General features: G+C 34.4%; 1 protein-coding gene across 5 annotated transcripts in view; it reads right to left on the bottom strand.

The window, feature by feature from the left end:
- Positions 1–2,070: 2,070 nt before the first annotated feature.
- The window catches only part of SPAG6 (sperm associated antigen 6), a 45,042-nt gene continuing 23,174 nt past the window's right edge, over positions 2,071–23,938 (bottom strand). For 4 of the 5 annotated variants that reach the window (XM_045857985.1, XM_045857988.1, XM_045857987.1 and 1 more), the window contains 8 exons: positions 23,499–23,682; positions 20,698–20,903; positions 19,652–19,825; positions 17,963–18,115; positions 15,284–15,475; positions 10,441–10,557; positions 7,117–7,262; positions 2,071–2,941 (listed from right to left, as the gene is read on the bottom strand). In XM_045857985.1, coding sequence (XP_045713941.1) covers positions 2,872–2,941; positions 7,117–7,262; positions 10,441–10,557; positions 15,284–15,475; positions 17,963–18,115; positions 19,652–19,825; positions 20,698–20,903; positions 23,499–23,682 — 1,242 coding nt within the window. In that variant the 3' untranslated portion in view covers positions 2,071–2,871. The remainder of the gene's footprint in view (positions 2,942–7,116; positions 7,263–10,440; positions 10,558–15,283; positions 15,476–17,962; positions 18,116–19,651; positions 19,826–20,697; positions 20,904–23,498; positions 23,683–23,938) is intronic. The other variant, XM_045857989.1, reaches the window with a different exon arrangement.

The raw sequence follows: 23,938 nt of genomic DNA, 5'->3' as shown, positions 1-23,938 counted from the left end.
AATCAAGATTTAAAGGCTATATGGATTATTCCAAAGTGTGCTTTGTTTTTGCACAATTTTGCACATAAAATGTCACCTGATTTGGTCTTAAATTCAGTGTTTATAAATATAAGAGTAATGGCTTAATTAGTATCTCTGCTAACTTAAATTGAAGGTTTTATTGTACGACATACTTGTCTGTGGGGGAAATGGGAAGTGAGGAAAGCAGTAAGGTCAAATGTTTCCAGGTTTTGTAATAAAGTGCTACTTGTTTTTATAGAGACTGACTGACTCCTTGATTTTTAAAAATGAATTGCTTCATGCAATAATCGCAGTATCTGGAATTCTCTTCCAAACCCAGTTTAGAAAAGTGGAAAGAAGAGTAGCAAATTCTACCTACTGAGCACTTATGTGCACAGTTGTACAGGTTGTGATTGCACACAGGCACCAACACATCTCGGGGTGTGGTTCACATTGTAAACATCATTATTTGTATACTTATTAAGAAACATTTCCAGCAGATGGCAGTAAAGTGTCTTACTTGAACAAAATCAGAATATTACAGTTTCTGTCAAATGGATGTAATGTGTCTTGAGGACTATGCACCTTTTTTTATGTAAATAAAGATATAGACTAGTGATGGCACTGCTTACTATGTGCCAGGGCCTATGCTCACTCACCCTTGCTGAATCCTCAGGAGCCCATGAAATGGGTGCTATGAGTAACTTGCAGAAAGCCGATAAGTCACGTTGTAGTAGTTTTGAGAGTCTAACCTGGGTCTCTAACTCAGTTATTAGTCTGTCCTCTTTTGCACTAAGCAATGATATTTCAGCAAACTATGGCCTGGGGGTTTAAGGAGACTTGACCAGAGATAGCCTGCTGCCCTGACACTCAGTCCAGCCTGCCACCTGTTCTACTGTGAGCTTACCACAGGGCTGGGTGCCACTGGGGACTAAAGAGCAGGGCGCATATCACTCATCCCAGAAGAGGGCATACTTGAGTTAGTAAGAAAAAAATAGGAAAATGATGACATTCTCTTAGGCATTTTAATTACATTTGTATGATTTAAACTACACATGCTACAGAAATTTAAAAAAAAAACAAAACAGAGAAGCCAATTGAGGTTACAATAGTTTTCAAAGGTCCATCAATAGATGAGTGGATAAAACATCAACAAGAGACACTATTTCTGTTCGAGCACAAATAGAATTTTTTTTGTTTTAAAAAGATTTATGAGTCTAAAAAATCTATTAGAATTCTCATAATAGACTTCTTTAAAAAATAAAGCTTCATTTGCTTTAAGTGTTTTATGTCAAGAAGCATTTCATAGCATAAATTTTCCAAATTGCATATGATCAAATTGTAGCACCCATCCATACACTATTAAATATTACTTTCTTAATTTAATACTATTTGATAAGAATGAAATGATGTGTGAAGTGTAAACCTTCAGGTATGGTATAAAATGGCCAGAAATACATAATAGGAAATTCACCATTCCCATACATCAGAGGAGGTTTTACCCTATATTGACCAATTTCTTCATTACCAACATGGTCATCTGAGAAGAAAAGATCTTAATGTGAGAAAGATGAGAACTACCTTCATTTTCTGAGATTCTTAAAAGATCCATGATACAAGCAGGCAGACACAGGAGAGAGGAATGAAAGCTAAAAATTGAGAATGAAAATGATATTTTCTTATACAATAAGTCAGGCAAAAAGAAATGGAATAATCATGAATATAATGATGCTTTAAAAGATGCAAAAAGCTATGCACCATTAGGAAATGATGACAGAGGTGAATCCAGGAAATACCACAAATAAATGGGTAGGTTCCTTTTGAGAAGGAATAAGCAGAGTCTGAGACAGAAACCTAAGTCCAGCCAGATAGGAAGCACTGAGGCACAGGGGTTCCCTGGTTGTCATTCACCTCCTCTCCAGTCTTCCAGGGGAGGTCGCTATAAGGACTGTCACTTTAGATCAAAAGACACGCTTATGCCAACTAACCAAGATTCCTAAATCTAATCACATCCTTCCCCAAGGCCAGAAACACACTAGATAGGAAAAATGAAAAGGACAATTCTCATGCTGCTTTTATTTAAAATTTTATTGATACCCTTTCTCATCCCCCATTAGCTCCCTAAGTGAATGAAGATGCATGTAAAATTGGAGCCTGATGGTGTTCTTTTCAAATGATGTCTTTAATCTCTGAAAATATGACTTTTGAAACTTGGGAAAGTGAAGCTAGGGCAAGAGAACATTGCTAACCCATTTTGCATGCCTGCTTCCTTGTTTATGCATGAGCAGAACTAGACTAAGAAACCTTTCAATGAAAGTGGAAAGCATGTCAGCAGTCACGTAATGCTTCCTGTTGACTTCTGTCCTCTCCAGCTCCATGAAAGATAAGAAACAGTTTAGGTAGGGTAAGAAAAGTGCTTAGAAAACTTGAGATGAAAAAGTTTCCTCTTTCAACTCTTTCCCTTCTATAACCTGCTGTGGAATTTGCAAGGCCATTTTTACTTGCCTATGCCTGTGAAGAACTGAACAAAATAACTACGAGTTTTTGAATACCACCTTTTCATGTGTCTAATTGGAGAGGTGTGTGTGTATGGTTTTTAATAGAACAATAACAAATACTTTAAAATTATTTAATGCCTTTCAAAATCTACCTCTAGATTAAATCCTGTTTAATAAATGACCATAAGAATTTTCTCATAAATGCAAGCCACTAACTTTTAAAGTATTACATAAATTTAGAAAACATTATCTAAAGGTATTTCACATTGAATAAATTCTAGAATGTATTTAATTCAAATATTTAGAAGGAGGTTAAACAATTGTTATTCATAACTACTCTGCTGTGAATTTGAGTAGAAAAATGTAATTTCGCTTAGTTAATAACTGGTTGATAGCTGTCCACTCTCTGCAAAAGTGTATCTGAATATCCAGGAGAATAATACCTGAAAAAGAAATTTTTTTATTAGATACTGGTGGAAAGATTCAGCACAGTAGGCACAAAATGTTCAAGAGAAGGTTTTTAGCTGAGATAATACTATAAATGAAATCTCTGAATAACTATGCTCCAATAATGCTTTGTGTACAAGGTTAGAGACTATCAAGAAAAAGAACATCTACTCACAAGACTATGCTAAATAAATAATAAAACATTTAAGAGATATCAAAGCAGTGGCAAAGAATGGATATCTTCAAATCTAGTGATAGTATTTTATTAAAGTGATTTTGTTTTTATTATGTCAAGTGACAGATGTTGCTTTAATGATCATAGCTAATAGATTTTTTTCATAAGTTGGACAACCCACTCTATCATTACTAATCAAGTTCTGCACTCTGATTGTCTTAGAGATTATTCTCAAGTTATGTTTTAATCAGATCTGGTCACTGATAAAAACAAATTTCTGGGAGCATAATTCATATTAAATAACTATTTCAGAAGTGGTTTACAAATATTCTTTTGCATAAACATGATAAATTAATCAATTTCATTTGGTTTTGATCATTTATAGTACTATAAATTTATATTTATAAATAGAACATTTTATGAAAGATTTAGTATAAAAGTATTAAATATATTGATTAATGCATTGTGGGATGCTTCATATACCATGGAAAGAACTTACATATATATAAAAATATGTCAAATAAAGTTTGGTAGACAGACATCCTAGAATATAATAAATGACTAAAAAAAATCTAAAGGGTAATTAAAAAATTTCCAAGACACTTAAAATATGTAGGCCTCCTAAAGTGTTTTCTCCAGGTAAAATCTAATGTTTGAGACTTGCTTTGTCCTTTGTTAGTTATCTTTATTCTCAGATGCTTGACTTAAAAATTCATAATTGATAGTACACTAATTTCTTCTACATTCTGTCAAGTTATAGTGGACAAGAAAGAGCTGTATTTTTCTCAATAGTGTACTTATATAGATAGTCATAGTTAAATAGATATATACATTTTGTTCAAACATAAAAAGCTACTTTAAAGAATGTTATTCCTCTAAAGGCCTCTTATTCTGGAAAAAATTGTCCCTTCAACAGTGGATCTTTTCAAAGTATTCATACACTGAGGAATTCATAGCTGTTTCTCTATGTTAGTCACAAATTTTAAAGTAGGCTTCACCTTCCTAGGCCTTATACAATAAATATGTCAGATATAAGATAGGTATTTGCTTATGTAAATAGCAAGAAATAGATTTTTTTAAAGCACCAAACTTTGAAAATTGTGCTGCTCTATGGTAGCTGCTAACCACATACTCCTAATAAAAGAACTAAAATGAGCCTCCAAAAAAGAACAGGAAATTCCTTTTCTCTACCTGTCAACCATTGCTATCCCAATTTACCTCTATATGGTCTTTAAGAATATAAATGAATTAACCCTGGCTGGTATGGCTCAGTGGATTGAGCACCGGTATGCAAATCCAAAGGTTGCTGGTTTGATATTAGGGCACATGCCTGGGTTGTGGGCCAGGACCCTAGTTGGGGGTGAGAGGCAACCACACATTGATGCTTCTTTCCCCCTCTTTCTCCCTCCCCTCCCCTCTCTCTAAAAATAAATAAATAAAATCTTTAAATTTTTTAAAAATTAAATGTAAGTGAATTAACCTCATTCTAGACCCTGCAGAATCTGGGTCATTTTATGAAATAAAAGTTACCAGATCAGAAAGTGCCAAATAGAAGACTTAATGCATGCCTCCCTCCCAAAATTAAATGTTTCTTAAAAGCATCTTCCTCTGCCCAGTTCAGACTGTGATCCAGAAGACATGAGTTCCCAAAACTCTGGCTGTGGAATGGACAAGGACTAGACCTTAGGGCTTCTAACATCTAGTCCTAGGTCCCTTCTCTCTCATCATACCAACTACCTTTATTGGAAATTTTTAAAGATTACTAAAATTGGAAGGCAATAGGAAGTAAATGTTTAGGGTAATAAGAGCAGAGAGAATGTAACCATTGATAATCTGTCTTATAAAGAATAATTAGGCCCTGGCTGGCGTAGCTCAGTGGATTGAGCATGGGCTGCGAACCAAAGTGTCGCAGGTTCGATTCCCAGTTAGGGTATGTGTCTGGGTTGCAGGCCATGACCCCCAGCAACCGCACATTGATGTTTCTCTCTCCCTTCCCTCTTTAAAGAATAAATAAATAAAGTCTTTAAAAAAAAAGAAACAATTTTAAAAAAAGAAGAAGAATTAGCCCTGACTGGTGTGGCTCAAAGGATTGAGTGCTGGCCTGAGAACTAGAGTGGCTGGCTTGATTCCCAGTCAGAGCACATGCCTGGGTTGAGGGCCAGGCCCCCTGTAGGGGGTGAGCGAGAGGTAACCACACATTGATATTTCTCTCCCTCTCTTTCTCCCTCCCTTCCCCTCTCTAAAAGTAAATAAATAAAATATTTTTTTTAAAAAGCAGTGAAAAAAAGAATAGTTCTAAAATAGTTACCAAGTGATTCTTGAGAATATGCAAAAACAAAACCATAATTTTAAGATTATATTTACCTCTTTTCATAGAAAGATAATGTTTCAAAGATTTCTATAAAACACCATTTTATAGAACCTAATGCTTTAAAAATATATCAGAAACTTGAAAAAGTCAGCTAACCAAAATTCTTCATGATAATTAGTCAATTTTTAAAATAAAATCCAAGATTTCAGGATGTTAGAAGTTAAAAATTTACAATGTTATTTTGACAAATCACCAAATTAGATTCTATTTTATCATGTTAGAGTTCCTTGTTTCCCCTTGTACTCTGTAAAATAATCCTAGAAAGGAGTAGAAAGAAGATTTCTATTGAAGAAAGTACTTTACTACTGGTTAATTCTAATAGGTCATTGATTTGGGGAACCCTTTAGTTTGCTTTTCTCATTTTTCTGTATTTTTTATGTTAGAAATTTGTATTAAGTTATTTTAATCTTACATAAAATAGCATTCTTCCTAAAGGGACATGTAAATGTACAAAAATTAATTTCATCTTTTCTTGAGGAAAGATTTTCATATTTCCTTCATTTAATGGTTTTACACATATATGTTTTACACGCATATGTTATATAAACTTTGGGGTATGTCATTATAATTGTAAATTTTATATAGTATACACTTTATGATATACTATTCCTTTGGTATATTTTATATGTATTAATATTTCAAAGTTAACTTATTTGAACTCTTGGTCAAGGAGTTCTCATAAGCCTCCCAAAAGTGAATAGACTTAAATCTTTGTAAAGAGTTTACTTGCAGAATATATGTAAACAGAAAACATAGTATAATCTTAAAAAAATTGTTTTTATGTTTTTAAAATCAGTGTTTCCATATGTATGAAAAACCACTGATATTAAATAGGAAGAATAGTTTATATAACTTTTATAAGTTTATACATAAGTTTTAAAATTGAAATTTATATTCTCCAATATTAATTAGAGAAAGTAAGAAATACATGTAGAATTAGAATAATATGGCCTTTAATTATGCATGTGTTGTGGGAATTTTTCACATAAAGAAAGGAAGGTTACCTCCTTGGTAACTTCAAGTTTAGTGATATGGTTCTATTTTAGGCTTACAAGATTTGAGGCTTAGGTTTAATGCTCTTCAAATAAACCTCATTTTAAAAAAATTAATCTTGAAAGTAGCTTCCTGCTGCATTACTATGGAGCATCTACATATCATAAACAACATTACTCATTTAATTTCCTTTTAAATATAGTTTGTAATTTTTTTGATACTAAACATCTCTTTTCTATTTGTAACACTCCTATTAATATAAATGTGAGCTTAATAATAATAATAATAATCAGGGTATTATGAAAATCAGAATCTATAGGCTCTTTCTAAATCAGGTTCACATTAAAGATTAATTTGAACTGTGTATTTGGGTAATCTTTTGTAAAGCATCTCTTAAATTAGTACAGAAATGTTTTAAATGACATTGCAGTTTGACTTGGAAATGTGTGTGTCATTCAGAACATTATTTAACTTGAGGGAAATAAAGTGATCAGGAGCAGAGGTAAAGGTATACATTGGCCTCATGTAGTATTTCAAAGTCCACATTTTGGCAGAGTGAATATAAAATCTAGATTTGAAAACAGAAAAAAACACGTCATAATTTTGACCTTCTAAGAGTCTGTTTTTCCCACCTTACTATTTCCTCTGGGTAGCAGTTATTAATACTGTTGATGTATTCCTGAAGAAGAGATCCAGGTTCTGCTTTTATCTCTTGAACCTTTTTAAGTCCGCCACTTGTTACAAAAAGTCGTCGAGCTTTGCTATCATGTGGCAGCACCTTGAAAAGTGAAGCACGTTAAAATGTCAGCTTTTCTTTTCCAAGTTGGATTATTACTACTGAAAAGCAACAATATATCTGAGGAAATGTAAAAGAGTATTTATGTCCCATATACCTGTAATATAATGAACTTAAATTTGCTGAGATTAGAAGTAAAATTCAATCTTTTTAGAAATGTATGAACTTTTTATGTTGTGCAGATGGAATAAAGGCATTGAACATGAGCAAAGGCAGTGGAGATCCAATCACATACATAAAACATAAAGTGGTGTCCCTCCATTGCTGGCATCCATTTAAAATCTTTCTACTACCTACAAAATTAAAGGCAACCCCTCCTTAACTGGACCCAGAAGGCTTTCTGTGACCCAGCAACTAAGTACCTTTCCGGTTTCCTTTCCCACCAATCTCTGTCCCAAATGTGCATGCCAGTCGTTTCTTGCCTTTGTCCATGCTGTTTCCTCTCCTAGAATGTCCTTCCACCTTCCACGAACCCCCCACCCCCATTTGCTTGGATAACTCTTGCCTATCTTCTAAGATTCAGCTCAAGTGTTATCTCCTTTAAGACACTTTCTTGGGAACTCCCCTATTCTCTTATCCCAGAATGAGTTAGGTACTTTTCTTCTTTTGTAGCATTCTGTTAAACCCCATTGGTATACCTACCACATAATATTTTAATTATCATTGTATGTATTTGTCACGCATAAATGTTATGAAGGCAGAAACTGTACATTTATTCATTCATTTATTTCTCTAGTGTTTGGTGCCTAATAGATGCTTGATTACTGTTTAACAAATGAATGAACATAATAAGGAATAGGCAGAAAAAGGAAATTGAGATGTCAAAGTGATAGAAAAAGAATCAGGAAAGTAAGGAATCAACAAATCCAAGAGATTTTAAGAAGCAAACCAATGAGAACTACAGAAAGTCCCCGTATTTGACAGCAGATGTTGGTGTGCTGAGAGGAAAGAGCCAGTGTAGAAATTAATTAGGCATGACAGCAACTGACCAGACAAGGAAGGAAGTTCACAATGCAGGAATTTCCATGCTCTTCTTGGTCATTGCTACTATTCCCTCTGACAGAAACACCCCTTTTTTTCTTTCTTTCTAATTCCTTCCTGCATCATCCTTAATCTTTCTTCAAAACCAGCTCTTTTCACTTGTACTTTCTGCATTGAAGCCCTCTCTGAATGTCTCAAACTGTATTCACTTATTCCTTCTTTTTAAAAAGATTTATTATGAAGTCTAGCACATTGAAATATTTTCTAATTGTTTCTTCTAGCCTCCCCTAGATTATGAAGCTCTTTGAAGAAGAACTTTATCTTATTGTTTTTTGCCTATCCCTCCAGGCTTTATAGGGTACATGTAGGCATTTAACAAATACTTAAAACTTCAAAAAGGATGTGGCTAATAGAATGTTAATATACATCATCTGGACAAAAAAAAAGAGATTACATTAGACTATATTTGAAAAAATGGAATAGTCTACAGATAATATCAGTTTTAAATATATTTTTTGGCCTAGAGAGTCTTCATACCTTTTATGTCTGTCCCCAGCCACATTAAACTGCTATCTTTTTACCTTCTGCTTTGCTTTCCCATCTCTCTTATAGTGCTCTGGTACCCTTAGATGAAGAACACACAAAATTCTGTCTGAAGCAAATATTCCTGAAGGCACATTTCTAAGAGTGCCTAAGGTACTGTCTTTATTTTATCTTGGCTATCTAACCTTTCACAAATCTCACTGATTTATTTTTATTTTCTTTAATGACTGATTTTTAATTCTTAATTCAGATTAGTGTTCATTTTTATAGCAAGTTCAATAAAACTAGACCATTTCAGTAGCCTAAAAGATTTAAAATGAAACTTTCAGAAATAATGTCAACTACTCATTTCCAAGAGCTGATGATTCAGTGTATCGACCCACTCAGCTCCTTACCGTACTGCCTTTTTCAGCTGGTCAGTTTCTTACTTAGCTGTGGGCAGAGGGGAGAGTTTAATTGTTTTTGTGTGTTCATCTGAAAGGAGAGGACAGAACATAGGTGTTGATGTACAGAATTGTATCCTGAAGTAGCTTCAGCAATGTGAACCAGCTATCCAGTGGCTATGGTGTCTGAGTGTCGGCTGAACTGTTGGAGATTAGGGAGAGAGTTAAGAGAAGTAAAGACTGGTAGCATCTTTCAGATGAGCACCTAAACTTAGACCTATTTAACTGTAAAGACCAGTTTATAACTTATAATAATATGTACCTTTATTCTTTATCTGCAGAAATATTGAGCTTAATAATTAAATCAAATCCCCTGAGCACAGTTTAACCAGTCCCTGATGGCTTAGGGTTACCATCCTGGACACCAATGGCCATGGCCACACAGTCACTCTCTCTCAGACTTTGCTATTAGTTGTCAGTCCTGATGGTTGCTGCCCCCTGCTAGCAGCTTGACCTTCCTACTTTACTGTTCTAATCTGCAATAATCTAAATAATACAGGATCTGGCAGAAGTAAGGCCTGCTTGAGTGTGGTTGGTAGGGTAATACTATGGGTGTAATAATATACAGTTTTAATTTGAACATTTCACCTAAAATGTCATATTGTGTGTTTGGGTGTGATATTGTTATGTTACAGAAGTACATGCTTATGATTTTGTGATAAAAGATTTTTGTAATGAAAAAGGGGTATTATTTGAGCTGGACCTCTGCATTTAACAGCTACATTTATGAAAACAATTCATAAAATAAGTCAATAAATTTCAAATGACTGTCTGAGAGCATCTACAGTAAGTGCACAAACTTTGTGGAAAATATTTTAGTGGCCCAGAGACCTTTCTCCTTTTCTTTTAAAGATCTTTGCAGTGTTCCCAGATGAGTGAGACTAACAAACACCAGGAAAATTATCAGAAGTTACTTATGGATATAAATTATCTACATAAATTATAGGTATATTATGAGGTTTTTATGTGTTGACATACTATTTACTCTCCACTAAAAAAGATGGTATAGAAATTGTGAGGAAGAAGGAAGTATGAATTTTACTAATGTATGTTTACTTCCCAGGCAACGTAATCAGTGAGTTAAGTAGGAGAACCCTGCCCCATCTTACAGAAGAAAACACTGACCCAACAGAAGAAACAAGTTGATTCATTTTCATTTTCTTCCCCCACTTCCAGGCTAAGAGCACTCTTACCTTACTGAACTGTCCAACCACATACTTCAGGATATTGGGAGGAGCATCATACAGAAATGGCTCTAGGGCTGGTAAATATGTGCATTTTTGTAAGATATTCTTGATGGCTTTTTTACTCTATTGAAATACAAAGCAAAATACATACCAAAGTAAGCATACAATGAAATCTTCACAAAAATTCATGTTTCATGTTCCAGGATTTGAAAATGAAATCAATTTCCTGGTCTAAGCAGCAGTTGTTTCATATTTTTAATGCACAATGAAAATTTTAAATTTTAATCTACTTATACCTAGTGGATCTAAAATATATAAATAGTTGAACATATTATTCATTTTGAGTGAATTCAGCTCCAAATACTTTAAAATGAAGGATATTGCTCTGTGAAGTTTCTTTTTTTATTATTTAATCTTCATTGTATTTTTTCTGTTAAGATTTAGTCCCCTGTACCCCACTTCCCTCAGCAATGACAACAGTTGTTTTATTTTTAAAAATAGTTGTCAGAAAAATTCCTATTTTTATTGTTTTTATCATAGAATACCCTACCAGTTGTCTTTGTGTCAAATTTTAAAATCAGAATGTATTATTGAGCTCTTAAAATACTTAGGAGGAAACTGAAATTATAAATCATAAAGCTCTAAATTGAAAATTAATAGTGTAAAAATTTGTATATATGAAACTGTGAGATAGCTAATGTCTTATTCCTTCCTTCAAATCAACAAATATGCAAAAATACTTAGTTTACTGTAGGAAGCCATTATCAGGCATTCTATGTTCTCCAAAAGGCTTCATGGCTTATAGGTATGTAGTCAGAAATATTCTACTGTGTGCATTATTCAATGAGCATTTGTAGATACATTGCTATAGGTCACAGGTAGAAATTACCCCACTCACAGAGAGAAGCAAAACAGAATCTACTCAACTATAGAGAAAAGCTCAACAATAAGGAGTGTATTACCCACAGGTACGTTTCCCACTCTGCCCCAGCACTCTGCATTTCATGATGACACCATGTGGTGCTGCCAAAAGTGTAGCTGAAGAAGGGCTCTAATGTGACTGTAGCTCATTCCTGCAGCCAGCTCTAAGGCCATGGCTGGTTTTGATTCTGTTTCTTTGTATTATAGCCTGCCCCCTTCACTTTGGAAGGCTTCATGATTGGGTTTACCTACAGCTGTTTTCCACTAGAAATCCACATCTGCTTGTATGTGTGTGGTTTATGCTTCAGTACATCCCTATAGCCTTTCCTCTGATCACCTGTCCTCTCTCTGAGGCCTTAGCTGACCTGGTCTTCTGGGATCTTGCTCTTCAATATTTAGCAATGCTCTTGAATGTCAAGGAGCATTTTTACTTTCACATCATGAATTTTATAGTTGATAAATGTATTCTGCAAAAACTTTTTATCACCTTTGTGCTAATTAAGGAATTCTTGAATTTACATTTTCCCAGAATTGGAAAAGGCTAAGCAGTCATGTAATCTCTTATCTCCTGACACATTTGTCCTCAAATATTGGCTTATAAACTAGATTAAATAAAACAACAAATTAAGTAATGCAACCCAAATTTTGCCCACAAGTAGTATAACATAAATTATAATGAAACTCTCAATTCTCAACACACCTAGTTATATTTTTGTGAACCATCTTAGGGCCATGGTGACTTAGCAGGTCAACAATTTAACTTAACTGGTGACAAGGTCTACTAACAGCATGGCAGAGATCACATGCATTGTATTACGCAGACAACCTTACTCTAACAGCTCCAAATTGGCCATGTACTGTCAAGTTATTAATCAAGAAACCCTACAGGATTAGAACTTCTAATGACCCTAGAAATTCATTGAGCTTTGCTATCCTTTGTCAAGAAATACACTAGATTTATGATTATATAAACATATATATTGGTACTTCTAGATAGGAATGTATGTCCTGATTAATAATCAGCTGTGTTGTCCAACATGAAAGGAATATTAATACATTAATTAATTAAGATTTTGTTCACTTGTCAATTTCTGGGCTTAAGTTTTTAACTTTATTGAGACACAACTTACATACCATAAATTCATTCATTTTAAGTGCACAATTCAATGGAATTTTAGTATATTTATAGAGTTGTGCACCATCAGCACAATCTAATTTTAGAACATTTTCATCATCCCAGAAAGAAACTTCATGCCCATTTATAGTCATTCCTTATTTCTTCATCCCACCTAATCCTACCATTCCTAGGCAACTACTAATCTAAATTTGACTTTTCTGGACAATTCATATAAATGAAATCATATGATATATGAACTTTTGAGTCTGGCCTTCTTCACTAAGTACAATGTTGTTGAGGCTCATCCATGTTATAGTATGTCTTAGTACTTCATTCCTTTTATTGATAATAGTACTCCATTATACATATTTATCACATGTTGTTCATCCAATCACCAGTTGATGGGCATTGGATTGTTTCCACCTTTGGCTATTACAGATAATGTTGCTATGAAGATTCATATACAAGTCTTTGTACAGACAAATGTTTTCATTTCCCTTGGGAAGATAACTAGGAATGGAGTTGTTGGGTGCTGATGGTAAATTTATGTTTAACATTTTGAGAAACTGCTGAACTGTTTTACAATATAACTATAACATTTTACTTTCCCAATAGTAATGTAAAAAGGTTCAAGATTCTCTACATGGTGGTCAATACTTGTTATTATCCATTTTATTAATTATAGCCATTCTTTTTTAAATTTTTATTTATTTATATTTTTAGAGAGGGAAGGGAGGCGGGGAGAGAGAGAAACATCAATGTGCGGTTGCTGGGGGTCATGGCCGGCAACCCAAGCATGTACCCTGGCTGGGAATCGAACCTGCGACACTTTGGTTCGCAGCCCGTGCTCAATCCACTGATCTATGCCAACCAGGGCGACTAATTATAGCCATTCTTGTGGGTATGAAGTATTATCTCATTATGGTTTTGATTTGCATTTCTCTAGTAATTAATGATTTTTGACATCTCTTCATGTGCTGACTGGCCATTTTTATATTTTCTTTGGTGAAATTTCTATTCAAATCTTTGCCCAATGTTTGAGTTATTTGTCTTATGATTGAGTTGTAAGAACTCTTTTGTATATTATAAATACAAGTCTCTTCTCAAATATGTGACTTGCAAATGTTTTTCCAACTCTTTTCATCTTCTTCTTAATGGTGTCTTTTGAAGCATACAGGTTCTTAATTTTGATGAAAACCAATTTATCAACATTTTCTCTATCACTTGTGCTTTCTTAGGTGTCATATCTAACAAATTAATGCCTTATCCAAGGTACAGATATTTACTCCTATGTTTTCTCTAAGAGTTTTATCATCTTAAACTCATATTTATATCTATGATCCATTTTAAGTCATTTCTGGTATATGGTATAAAATAAGGGTTCAGATTCATATTTTTGTATGAGGATATAATTGTCTCATTATCATTTGCTAAAAATATTATCTTTTTCACATTAAATTGCCTTAGCACCTTTGTGAAAAATCAATTAACCAAGAAAGAGTCTATTTCAGATTCTCAATTCAATTACACTGATGTATATCTTTCTGTAAGTAAGTTCCACACTATCTTTATTACCGTAGCTTTGTAGTAAGTTTTGAAATTAGGCAGTGTAAGTCTTTTTCAAGATTATTTTGGATAGTCTGGGTCCTTTGCATTTCCATGTGAATTTTAGAATCAGCTTTTCAGTGGGGGGTGGGGAGGCGGCAATGAAGCCAGCTGGGATTTTAATAGAGATTGTGTTGAATATATAGATAAATTTTGAGAGTACTGCCATCTTAACAATATTGAATCTTCTAATCCATGAACTTGGAATGTCTCCCCTTTCAGATAGACAAATACCATATAATCTCACCTATAAGTGGAACCTAATCAACAAAGCAAACAAATGAGCAAAATAGAACCAGAGACATGGAAATAAGGAGCAAACCAGAGGGGAGTAGCGGGGGGTGGATAATAGGGGAAAGATGGGGAAGGGTCTAATCAAGAAACATTATAAAGGACCCATGGTAATGGACAACAGGTTGGGGACTGACTGAGGGAGTGGGGGTTGGGAGGGGCAGGGGAGAGCAATGAGGGAAAACTGGGACTACAGTAACTGAACAACAATAAAAAAGTTACATGTTTTCCTAATAGTATGATGGGAAACATTTTCTTTCTTTGAAATTCTATAATTATTAAATAACCCATCCAATTTTATATTCATGTTGTTTTAATCCTTTTAGTAGCTAGTAATACTTTTTTCAGAAAGCTGGATTTTTAAATGCATATTTTAAAATGTTTAACTTAGTGAATACTATGGACATTTTTCTTTCAAGGAACAAATTTAAGACATATAATTAAAAGACAAGGTGGACTTAGAGTTAGGAGAGGTGGATCATGGCTTCAGGAACCCCTCCTATCCAGTAATATTATATTTCTGTTAGCACTTTAAATTCATGTGGACTCAATTTTTTAATGTAAGAAGGACTACAGTTCTCTGCAGCCAATTCTAACTAAAAAATTCTATTATTCTTCAATTCCTATTTTATAAGAAAAGTCAGCAGGAATGTAGAAGGCAACAACCAGATATCCATTTTACAAACAACTTTGCAAGTGCAGAAAACTTTCTTGAAAATACATCACTGATTTTTAGAGACAAGGATATCCTGTTTTCAAAGAAGAGTCTCCTCGGTTCTTCTAATAAATGTTATTTCTTGACTCACAAAAGCAATATTGTCCATAATGAAAATTAAACCCTTTTAAATTACATGTTTTTAAGAATGAGTCAAAATCTAACAAACCTTCATGAAACACTAAGAATTAAGCACTTACTTTTACTTGAAGATCCTCAGAGCTTTCTGCTGACATGTACAGAGAAAGCAGAACTGGCAAAGTGTTTGTGACTGCAACAGCCCGTGCATGCTCTGGAGTGTGTCTCCCAATCTGTCCCAAGGCCCAGGCAGTGGCAGCCTTAATATGATCTTCTGGTTCTTCTGACAAGCAGACTGACAACTGGGGCACACCCTGCAGCGTTGATCAAAAGAGCAAGCAGGTGTTATGTCTCTAGAGCAGGAGAGTATAGGGTCTTCCATGTCTCTTAAAGATTAAAGGAAATCATTTTGGCTTTGATCCTTTTTTTCCTAGATGGTTCAATAAATGAGCACATCACAGGGGCTGACATTTTTCAAGTCAATAAAATGGCTGGAACTAATTTACCTTAATTATCTGTTACAATCCAACTAAACTAGGGCTATCTTTGCTAGCATTTACTCCCCAAATACAGAGACATTTAATCAAACAACGGATGCCACAGATTAGTACACAGGCAAAACCAGATTCCACTTTGACAAATTTAAAATGCTTAGATTTTAAAACCTTTTATTTTCCCTTGTTAAGAAAGTTAATTTAGAATACTTTAAAATTGCCTTTTCACTATGTAATAAATCTAACAACAAAATAACTACTATAGATTTGAAATCCAATGAATAATATGAGCCAGAATTCTATTTAAGTAACTTTTAGATTAAACATATTTACTAAAACCTTTGCTAAAATAGTAGATAAATTTTCATTAATTTTGGTCAACTTTTAAATGACAGATTCACCCATTTTAACGTGATTGAATGTCAAAGTATAAAGAATTACTTTTGTTACACAGATAATGTGTGCTTACATATTGCGCTTTAGGTTTCAGTTTTATCTAAATAATCAAAACAGAATTAACTAAGGAATCCAAAAGACATGACGGTTTCTATATCTAAGGAAGAATCAGATAGCCAAATAAAATTATAATTCCAGATTCTGTGTAGGAATAATTTTCTAACTAATTTTAGATTATAATAATGATCACCTCAAATTTAGTACCACAAATGTCATATTGTCATGTTACCATATGGTCATTGGCAATGCAATATGTCATTGCAATAGCAATATGTCATTGTCATGCTACCATAGCAAGGGCCAAATGATCATATATACTTTTTTCCCCTGTACCTTTAAATTTGGTTAAGACCAATTTTCTGAAGAGACTTGCCATATTTCTTCATTGACTTCTTTTTTTCCAACTAAAAATGGTTGTCTGCCGATACAAAAGGTCAGACCTGTATTCAGAATGAAACAACTTCCAGAGAGTCCATACTCTGGGACATATCAAGACTGAAGAAGCAGGAGGGATAATTGGCCTCCTCTCTCCCATCCTCCAAACTTTGATTTACTTGCCTTGGTTGTTATGAACAGCATATAAAGTAAGAGACACGAAAGCACTTTGAAAATTATGAAGTATTATTGAAATGTGAAATGCTATTTGTTATTAGTCCTAATAGTACTATGTAAGAAAAAGAAAGAATGACACAAGTAGGTTTGCCTAAAACTTCTGCTGCCACCTTGATCTTCAACTAACTGAGAGACAGCTAGGTGGGAGAGGCCAGCAGCAACCCTCATCCAAAGGAGGGAAGCACCTCCTGGTTAGTTTGGGGAGGAAACATAGGAAGCAAAAGCAATAGCTGCTTCTTTCATCATTCTTGCTACGTGTGAGCTTTCTGACAATACACAAAAGAACCAAGAATCAAAAATCCCAGTAATATCCCCACAGCAACCCTTCAGAAAGTAGCACTACTGGTCTAGTCTTTGTCATAGTCTTTGGTAATAGAAGAACAAAAAGAAACGTGTAGGATAAAAAGCAAGTAAAGCAAAGAATCATCAAGGAATAGGTAGAAAATAAAGATCTGAGGCCTCCTTTTATTTTGAGGATTAGCAAGGGATAAAAAAAATCTACAGTTCTGTTCAACATACAACAGCAGGTTTTCTATGCTGATAAGAAACCCACATCCTAGAGGGTTCCCAGAGACACTGTAAGCACACAGCCTTGAAGTGTTCTTCGGGAGATCAATATTTATTCATTCAATTAATATTTTTGAGTACCTACTATGTGTCGGGGCTACATTATATGGTGGGTTAATACCAAGTTATAAACTGAGATGAGACAAAATTCCTAGAGCAAGACACAAAACATCACTAGCTGACATGTGCTCTGAATTGCCCTCATCTAAAAAGAGAAATACATTCATGAAAGCTGATGGAAAGTAGATAAAAAGGGATGTCTTAGCCATTGTTGTCTCCTACCCAATGACAGGAAAGGGGAGAATGACTACTGGGCATGTGATGTCTTTAATCAAAGTATGCTTTACACTTTGTAAATATATACAGTCAATCCTTCAAGATAAACTATATTTCAAAACACTGAATATTTCAAAATGAGTAATCATAATACTCAGAGGTATTGATATTTTGTAGATCTTAAATGCTGAGTAAAACTTAAAACTGCCTACAAAATAAACCTATATTTTAGCACTGCTTTCAGAAACTTATTAATCAGCCTTGAACACAAGCTGAAAAATTCTTTAGGTTTCTTTCCCTCTGGTCAGTCATATTTTATAATCTATGGGGGAGTGTTACTGTGATTCTTAGAATATCTCATTATAGTAAATAAAAGAAAATCAAGCAAGAGCAAACCTTGGAAATGATCACTGCCATTGCCAGGTTCTCAGAGTGAGCTGCCACATAGCCAAGCATCATGATGCCAGGCAGCCTTATGCTTCCTTTGCAAGACCCAATGCAGTCGATGATGGCAGCAACTCCTCCTGTGTTAACTATCAACTGTGAAAGCTAAGGGAAAGGAAGGAGAGCTAGGTAATTGGGACCAGAAAGCATCAAATACTCTTTAAATATTACTTTAGTATTGCCAAACATTTTTACTCAGGATCCAAAAACATCTGGTAAAATTTGAAATATGATTTATTGAAATTACTTATTAATGCAATATACAAGTATAATAACCCTATTTTATTTTATTTTTTAAAAGATTTTATTTATTTTTTAGAGAGAGGGAAAAGGAAGGAAACATCAATCAGTTGCCCTAAAACCCAGGCATGTGCCCTGACTGGGAATCAAACCAGCAACCTTTTGATTCACAGGCCAGCACTCAACCCACTGAGCCACACAAGTCAGGGTGTAATAATTCTATTTTAAATGTACAGATATATTCACTGTGTGGCACTTCCTCTGTGCTTCAACTTTTCATGCATTAATGGCACAACTTTTATCCCTATTCTAATGGTTGTCAAAATCCCCCACCTAGACACTAAGCTTAGGGCTAGTTCATAACTAGCTAACTACTGAAAGCCCCAATCACAATGTGTGAGTGGAAGCAGATTCATCACTAAATGCTGAATAACAATAATGTCAGACTTGAAATATTCTAGCCTAATTATCCCCCCTTTGTAAACAATGATTACTAGCTGATTATATCCAATCATAAAAATTTCAACCAAGATGGTAGATGAAATGATGAGAACTATAAACTTTAGTAAAATGAAATTGATTAGTCAAAATATACACAGAAAAAGATACAACTTCAGAATCCACCCAGGCTTGCTTCATCTCCATGCCTTTGGCATCTAGGAACTCAGAGCAGGAAACACTATGTAAGAGCAGCTACTAGAGCAGCTACATGGGGCTGGGGGCCTGGTGGTCTCTCCCACCCAGAACTGTAAAACCTCTCATTACTCTCAGCTGACCTGAAATGACAAGAATGGCAAAGGACTATGGTCCCCACAGTCTAGAAATATAAAAAGGGGAAATAGTTTAAAACTGAGATTTTTGTCTCCAACTCTAATGAGATAAGCCAGTGGGGTTCTCAACAATGGCCACTTTTGTCTTTTGGTAAACATTTGGCAATATATGGAGACAGTACCTACTTTTTTGATCCTTACAGGGTGGGAAGGCATGCTATTGGCAGGGGCCAAAGATGCTGCAGTGTACAGGACAGCTCCCCACAACAAAGGGTTATCTAGTCCAAAATGTCCATGGTGCTGAGGATGAGAAACCCTGCCCTAACCAAACCATGAGGCACAGCACCTAGGTCTTTTACACAAATCAATGTTTTACCTAACAATGAAAACATTTAGTGATTAATGTTAATACTGATGCTACTTCTAATTTTTAGCATTACACATATTTTCCCCAATCATGTCTTTATTGTCTAATCTTTACAGCATAATTTTCACATATTAGAAAACCAAATACATAATATAGGCACATCTGTTTTCTATGATAATTTACAAATTATTTTGCATATATAATATCAATCTATACACTGACTAATATTGTTGTATTTAAAGCTTGGTTTTTGTTTTGTTTTACCTCGGGTGTATGTTTTGCAATCTCTCTAATCAAAGTAGAAGCATTTTTCTTCACGTATTCATCTTTGTCCTTCAGGCAGGTAAGTACAACTGGAAAAATCTCTGCTTCGACCACCATTTCTGCCAGATCCACAGAATGTTTTGCAATCTGACCAAGAGCGGAAAGGACCTGACGCTGTTAACCAAAAACCAAAATAAAACAAAATATTAGGTAGAGTTCCCTTCAGAGTTCAGATATGATTTAAACAGCTTTACACAGTCAAATTCTTTTATAAAAAGAAAAAACAATTACATATCCAGCATAACCTAAGATTTCTGAGTCTTGAGACATTCACATCCTAGTCTTATACGTAAATACTGAACTTCTTAAATCCCCTAATTTCCAATTTAAATATCTTAGTTCTCTGTGGACTGTTTAAATCTCTATCATAGATGATCAAAGAATATGACCTTTGGATAAATACTGTTTCTTAACTATGTAATACTTAAATTGTTCATTTATATTACATGTGATGATATAGTACAAAAAAGATTAGGCAGAACTAACATTTTCAGCATGATGCTGACAACATTTCAAAGAACTTCTCATTGCTCAGTTAACATTCAAAATTTTTAAACCTTATAGAATAATAACATATAAAAGTATACCTGGTGACTATTAACTGAAAATCAGATTTTAGAAAGCTACAGAAAAGAAATATAAATGACAATTTTCAAAGAAACTTAAATGTAATAGTGGTGAGCTAGAAAAATTTTAAGTGCCTTCCCACCCTCAGATTCAATCATTATGTGATTCCTTATTTTAGTGATTAATGTTAATACTGATGCTACTTCTAATATTTAGCATTACACATATTTTCCCCAATCATGTCTTTATTGTCTAATCTTTACAGCATAATTTTCACATATTAGAAAACCAAATACATAATATAGTCACATCTGTTTTCTATGATAATTTACAAATTATTTTGCATATATAATATCAATCTATACACAATTCCATTTTCTTAGATTAACAGGAGTCTGTTTTTTAACATTTTTAAATACCTTCAATTTCGCATTAGGGTTCAGAATCATCCGGGCTAAGTGAGCAATTGCTCCTGCATCCACTACTGTCTGTGCTAACTCTGGAGAATGCTCTGAAATATCACTGAGGACCGAAGCAGCAATCCTTTTCAAAGCAATTTCTGGCTCCTGGATACAGAGTATTAGAAGAGGAACTGCTCCTGCATCCACCACAGCTTGTGACAGTTCTGTGGATCCAGGAAAAGTAATTGCATATGAGCGACTGACCCTTGTACATGCAGCCCATTTTTCACCCTCACAGATACAGCAGAGAAAAAAAGGGGAGAGGGTACTTCACTGTCTCGACATCTGTGTTTCAAATCAGCCTTCCTGGTTTCATAAACTGTGTGGACCAATCCTGAGCTAAAAAGCATACAGGTCAATAGGTGGACCTCCATTTACATGAACACATTTGAAGTAGATTAGGCTGAAATGGCTTGTTGTTCTTTTTTTTTCTTCTACAAGAGTAAGCAGCTGTCAGCTGTTTAAGCTCTGACAATTCTGCACTTCTCAATAGGCAAGCATTTTATGCATGGTTTACAATAACAGAAAATTAAAGCACCAAAAATTGACCAACTGCACTAATTAGGCAATATTTTGCACTATTTACATGAGTAAACATTAACATGAACGTTGTGCTAATACAGTTGATCTTTAAATTCCATTCATCTTACAGTACTTTTAAGATTTTGATAACTTTATACAAAATAAAAAGGTGTATTATATTGTATATATAAGAAACACTTTCAAAATGAGATCTACAACTAAACAGCATACTTTTATATATATAAATATTAATGTTTCTTTAGATAAAGGGATAAATTAATCTTAACCATTTTACTTGTCAGAAATAAACATCTTTTGAGCCCTTGGCTGGTGTGGCTCAGTGGATTGAGTACCAGCCTTGTGAACCAAAGGGTCGCAGGTTCCCTTCCCAGTCAGGGCACATGCCTGAGTTGCAGGCCAGGTCCCCAGTAGGGGGCATGTGGGAGGCAACCACACACTGATGTTTCTCTCTCTCTCTTTCTCCTTCCCTTCCCCTCTCTAAAAATAAATAAATAAAATCTTAAAAAAAAAGAAAGAAACATCTTTTGAATATACATGTTGATTTACTTGTATGTCCAAGAATAACAGCTATAAAAATAACACATTTTAAATTATAGACAATAAGAGACAGTCAGGCAGACGCATATAGGGTCCAGCACAAATAACGCCCCTCTTTTATTACAAAATCCTTTATTCCCAAATCATAAGTATGTAATTCTATAACATAACAATATCACACTCAAGCACACTATATGACATTTTAGGTGAAATGAGCAAATTGCTGTCCACCTCATGTGAGACACTCACATACCTTACCAACCACTCAAGCACGCCTTACTTTCTGCTGGACCCTGTATAATGTACATGTAAAAAAATGTCTTTTGAGAAGCCTAAAGCACAATACCTAGTTCTCTTTGGAAAACCCTCAAGTATCCACCCAGCCATCGTCCCCAAAACCAGTTTCAATAAACTTTTGTTCATTTCCAAATAAAACACAAAAAATAATGCTACAATAACATTTTTGAGTATAGTTTTTTCATCCTGTGGAATTCTTTACTTAGGATGAATTCCCAAAGCAGGCTTTTTAGAGTAACCATAAACCATTTTGTGACTTAGATTTGTTTTACCAAACAACTTTCCTCAAGTTTATACAATTTGTAGTGCCTCCACCAACAGGAAGAAACATTATCAAGTCCTCTCCAACCTTCAGTATCAATACTAATACCTTTCATTTTTTTTAATATTTACCATATGCCAAGCACTGTTCTAAGTGCTTCACATGTAGTATCTCATCATTCTCACAACAAATCTCAGAGGTAGCTCCTTTGAACATCCCACAGCAAATCCCTGAAGTAACTCTGAAGTAATTACCTTCTTTTTGCAGATGAGGAAGTAAAGGTTCTGAGAGTTTAAAAGTCATATCCAATGTCACATAGCCACTAAGTGGTAGAACTTGGACTCAAACTCTGGTCCTGCCTAACGCCACAGTGCTCTTAGCCACTTAGCTCTATGTCTGCCTTACTCTTTCCCCCGCCAAGTAGTAAAAGGGGGAACGATATTTGCACTGTTTTAATATGCAGTTCTTGATTACTAGCAAAGTTGATCATTTTTACATGTGTTTGTTAAACTGTATATTCTTGTTGTATTATTTGTTCATATCATTTAGCAGTTTTGGTCACTATGTATGTTTTACTGACCACGTGTATCAGCACAACTTCACACAGGAGCTCCTGGCACCGAATTGTCAGTTTCTAAGTAAAGGTGGTCCTTCTCTTTCCCCTCCTTCTTTCCTGCCCAATACAAACAGAATACCAACATGTTCTAGAAAGTTATGTCCATATCTTTTTAACATTACTCACTCATATGGAATGGCCCCTGGATGATTCAGAATGCCCTATACTATGAGTAAGAGTGAAGACTCAATGTACCCTGAAGGATGACAAACTAAAGTCATTTCTTAAATGAGAATTTGAGAATTAGTATCTCATTTGCCCCATTTCCTGCCCCTCCTTTCCATCTACAAAGTTCTCCTCTGCTAACAGATAAAAGCTGGGATGTATAGATTTTTGTGTGTGTGTGTGAATTTGTAATTCAAACAACTTGGGCATCATTCAAAGCTTATCTCCTATAATGTATAGAAATATCATTAAGAACTCACCTATGCTTTACTAAACAAAGCCAGATTTGTCTAATAAATATAAACTTTAATAATCCTATTTTAACTTATGCTCCATTACCGGCATTATGTCTTGCAATATTTCCGAGGGCCCAGGCCACAGCCTCTTTAACTCCAGGGTCAAAGTCTTCCAGGCATATCACCAGCGTATCCAGTGCTCCACAATCAACTATTGCCTGTGCTAGTTGAGGAGAATGTTTACCAACTGCTCGTAACACAAAGGCAGCTGCTTTCTTGTAGAAACGCTACAAGGATAAAATAGATAAAATAAATAAAATTCAAAATGAGTTGAGCACTTATATAACAAAAAGTTAAAAAAAAGACCAAAACCAATGTCAAAATAACATTAATATAATCAAGTTCAATAGCTTTTAAATAGAAAAACATCCTGCAACATCATTTTTATTTGTTGATGTTCTCTGTTGCTTTTGTTTGGTAACTAAACAAAAACAATGTAAGTCTTATATTACATTTCAAATATTTTATTCTAAAAGATGATTT

Source organism: Phyllostomus hastatus, unplaced genomic scaffold (genome assembly GCF_019186645.2).
Source record: "Phyllostomus hastatus isolate PE091 unplaced genomic scaffold, TTU_PhHast_1.1 phas_scaffold_1674, whole genome shotgun sequence".
NCBI classification, from domain to species: Eukaryota; Metazoa; Chordata; class Mammalia; order Chiroptera; family Phyllostomidae; genus Phyllostomus; species Phyllostomus hastatus.
This window is presented reverse-complemented; position numbering and strand designations above follow the sequence as displayed.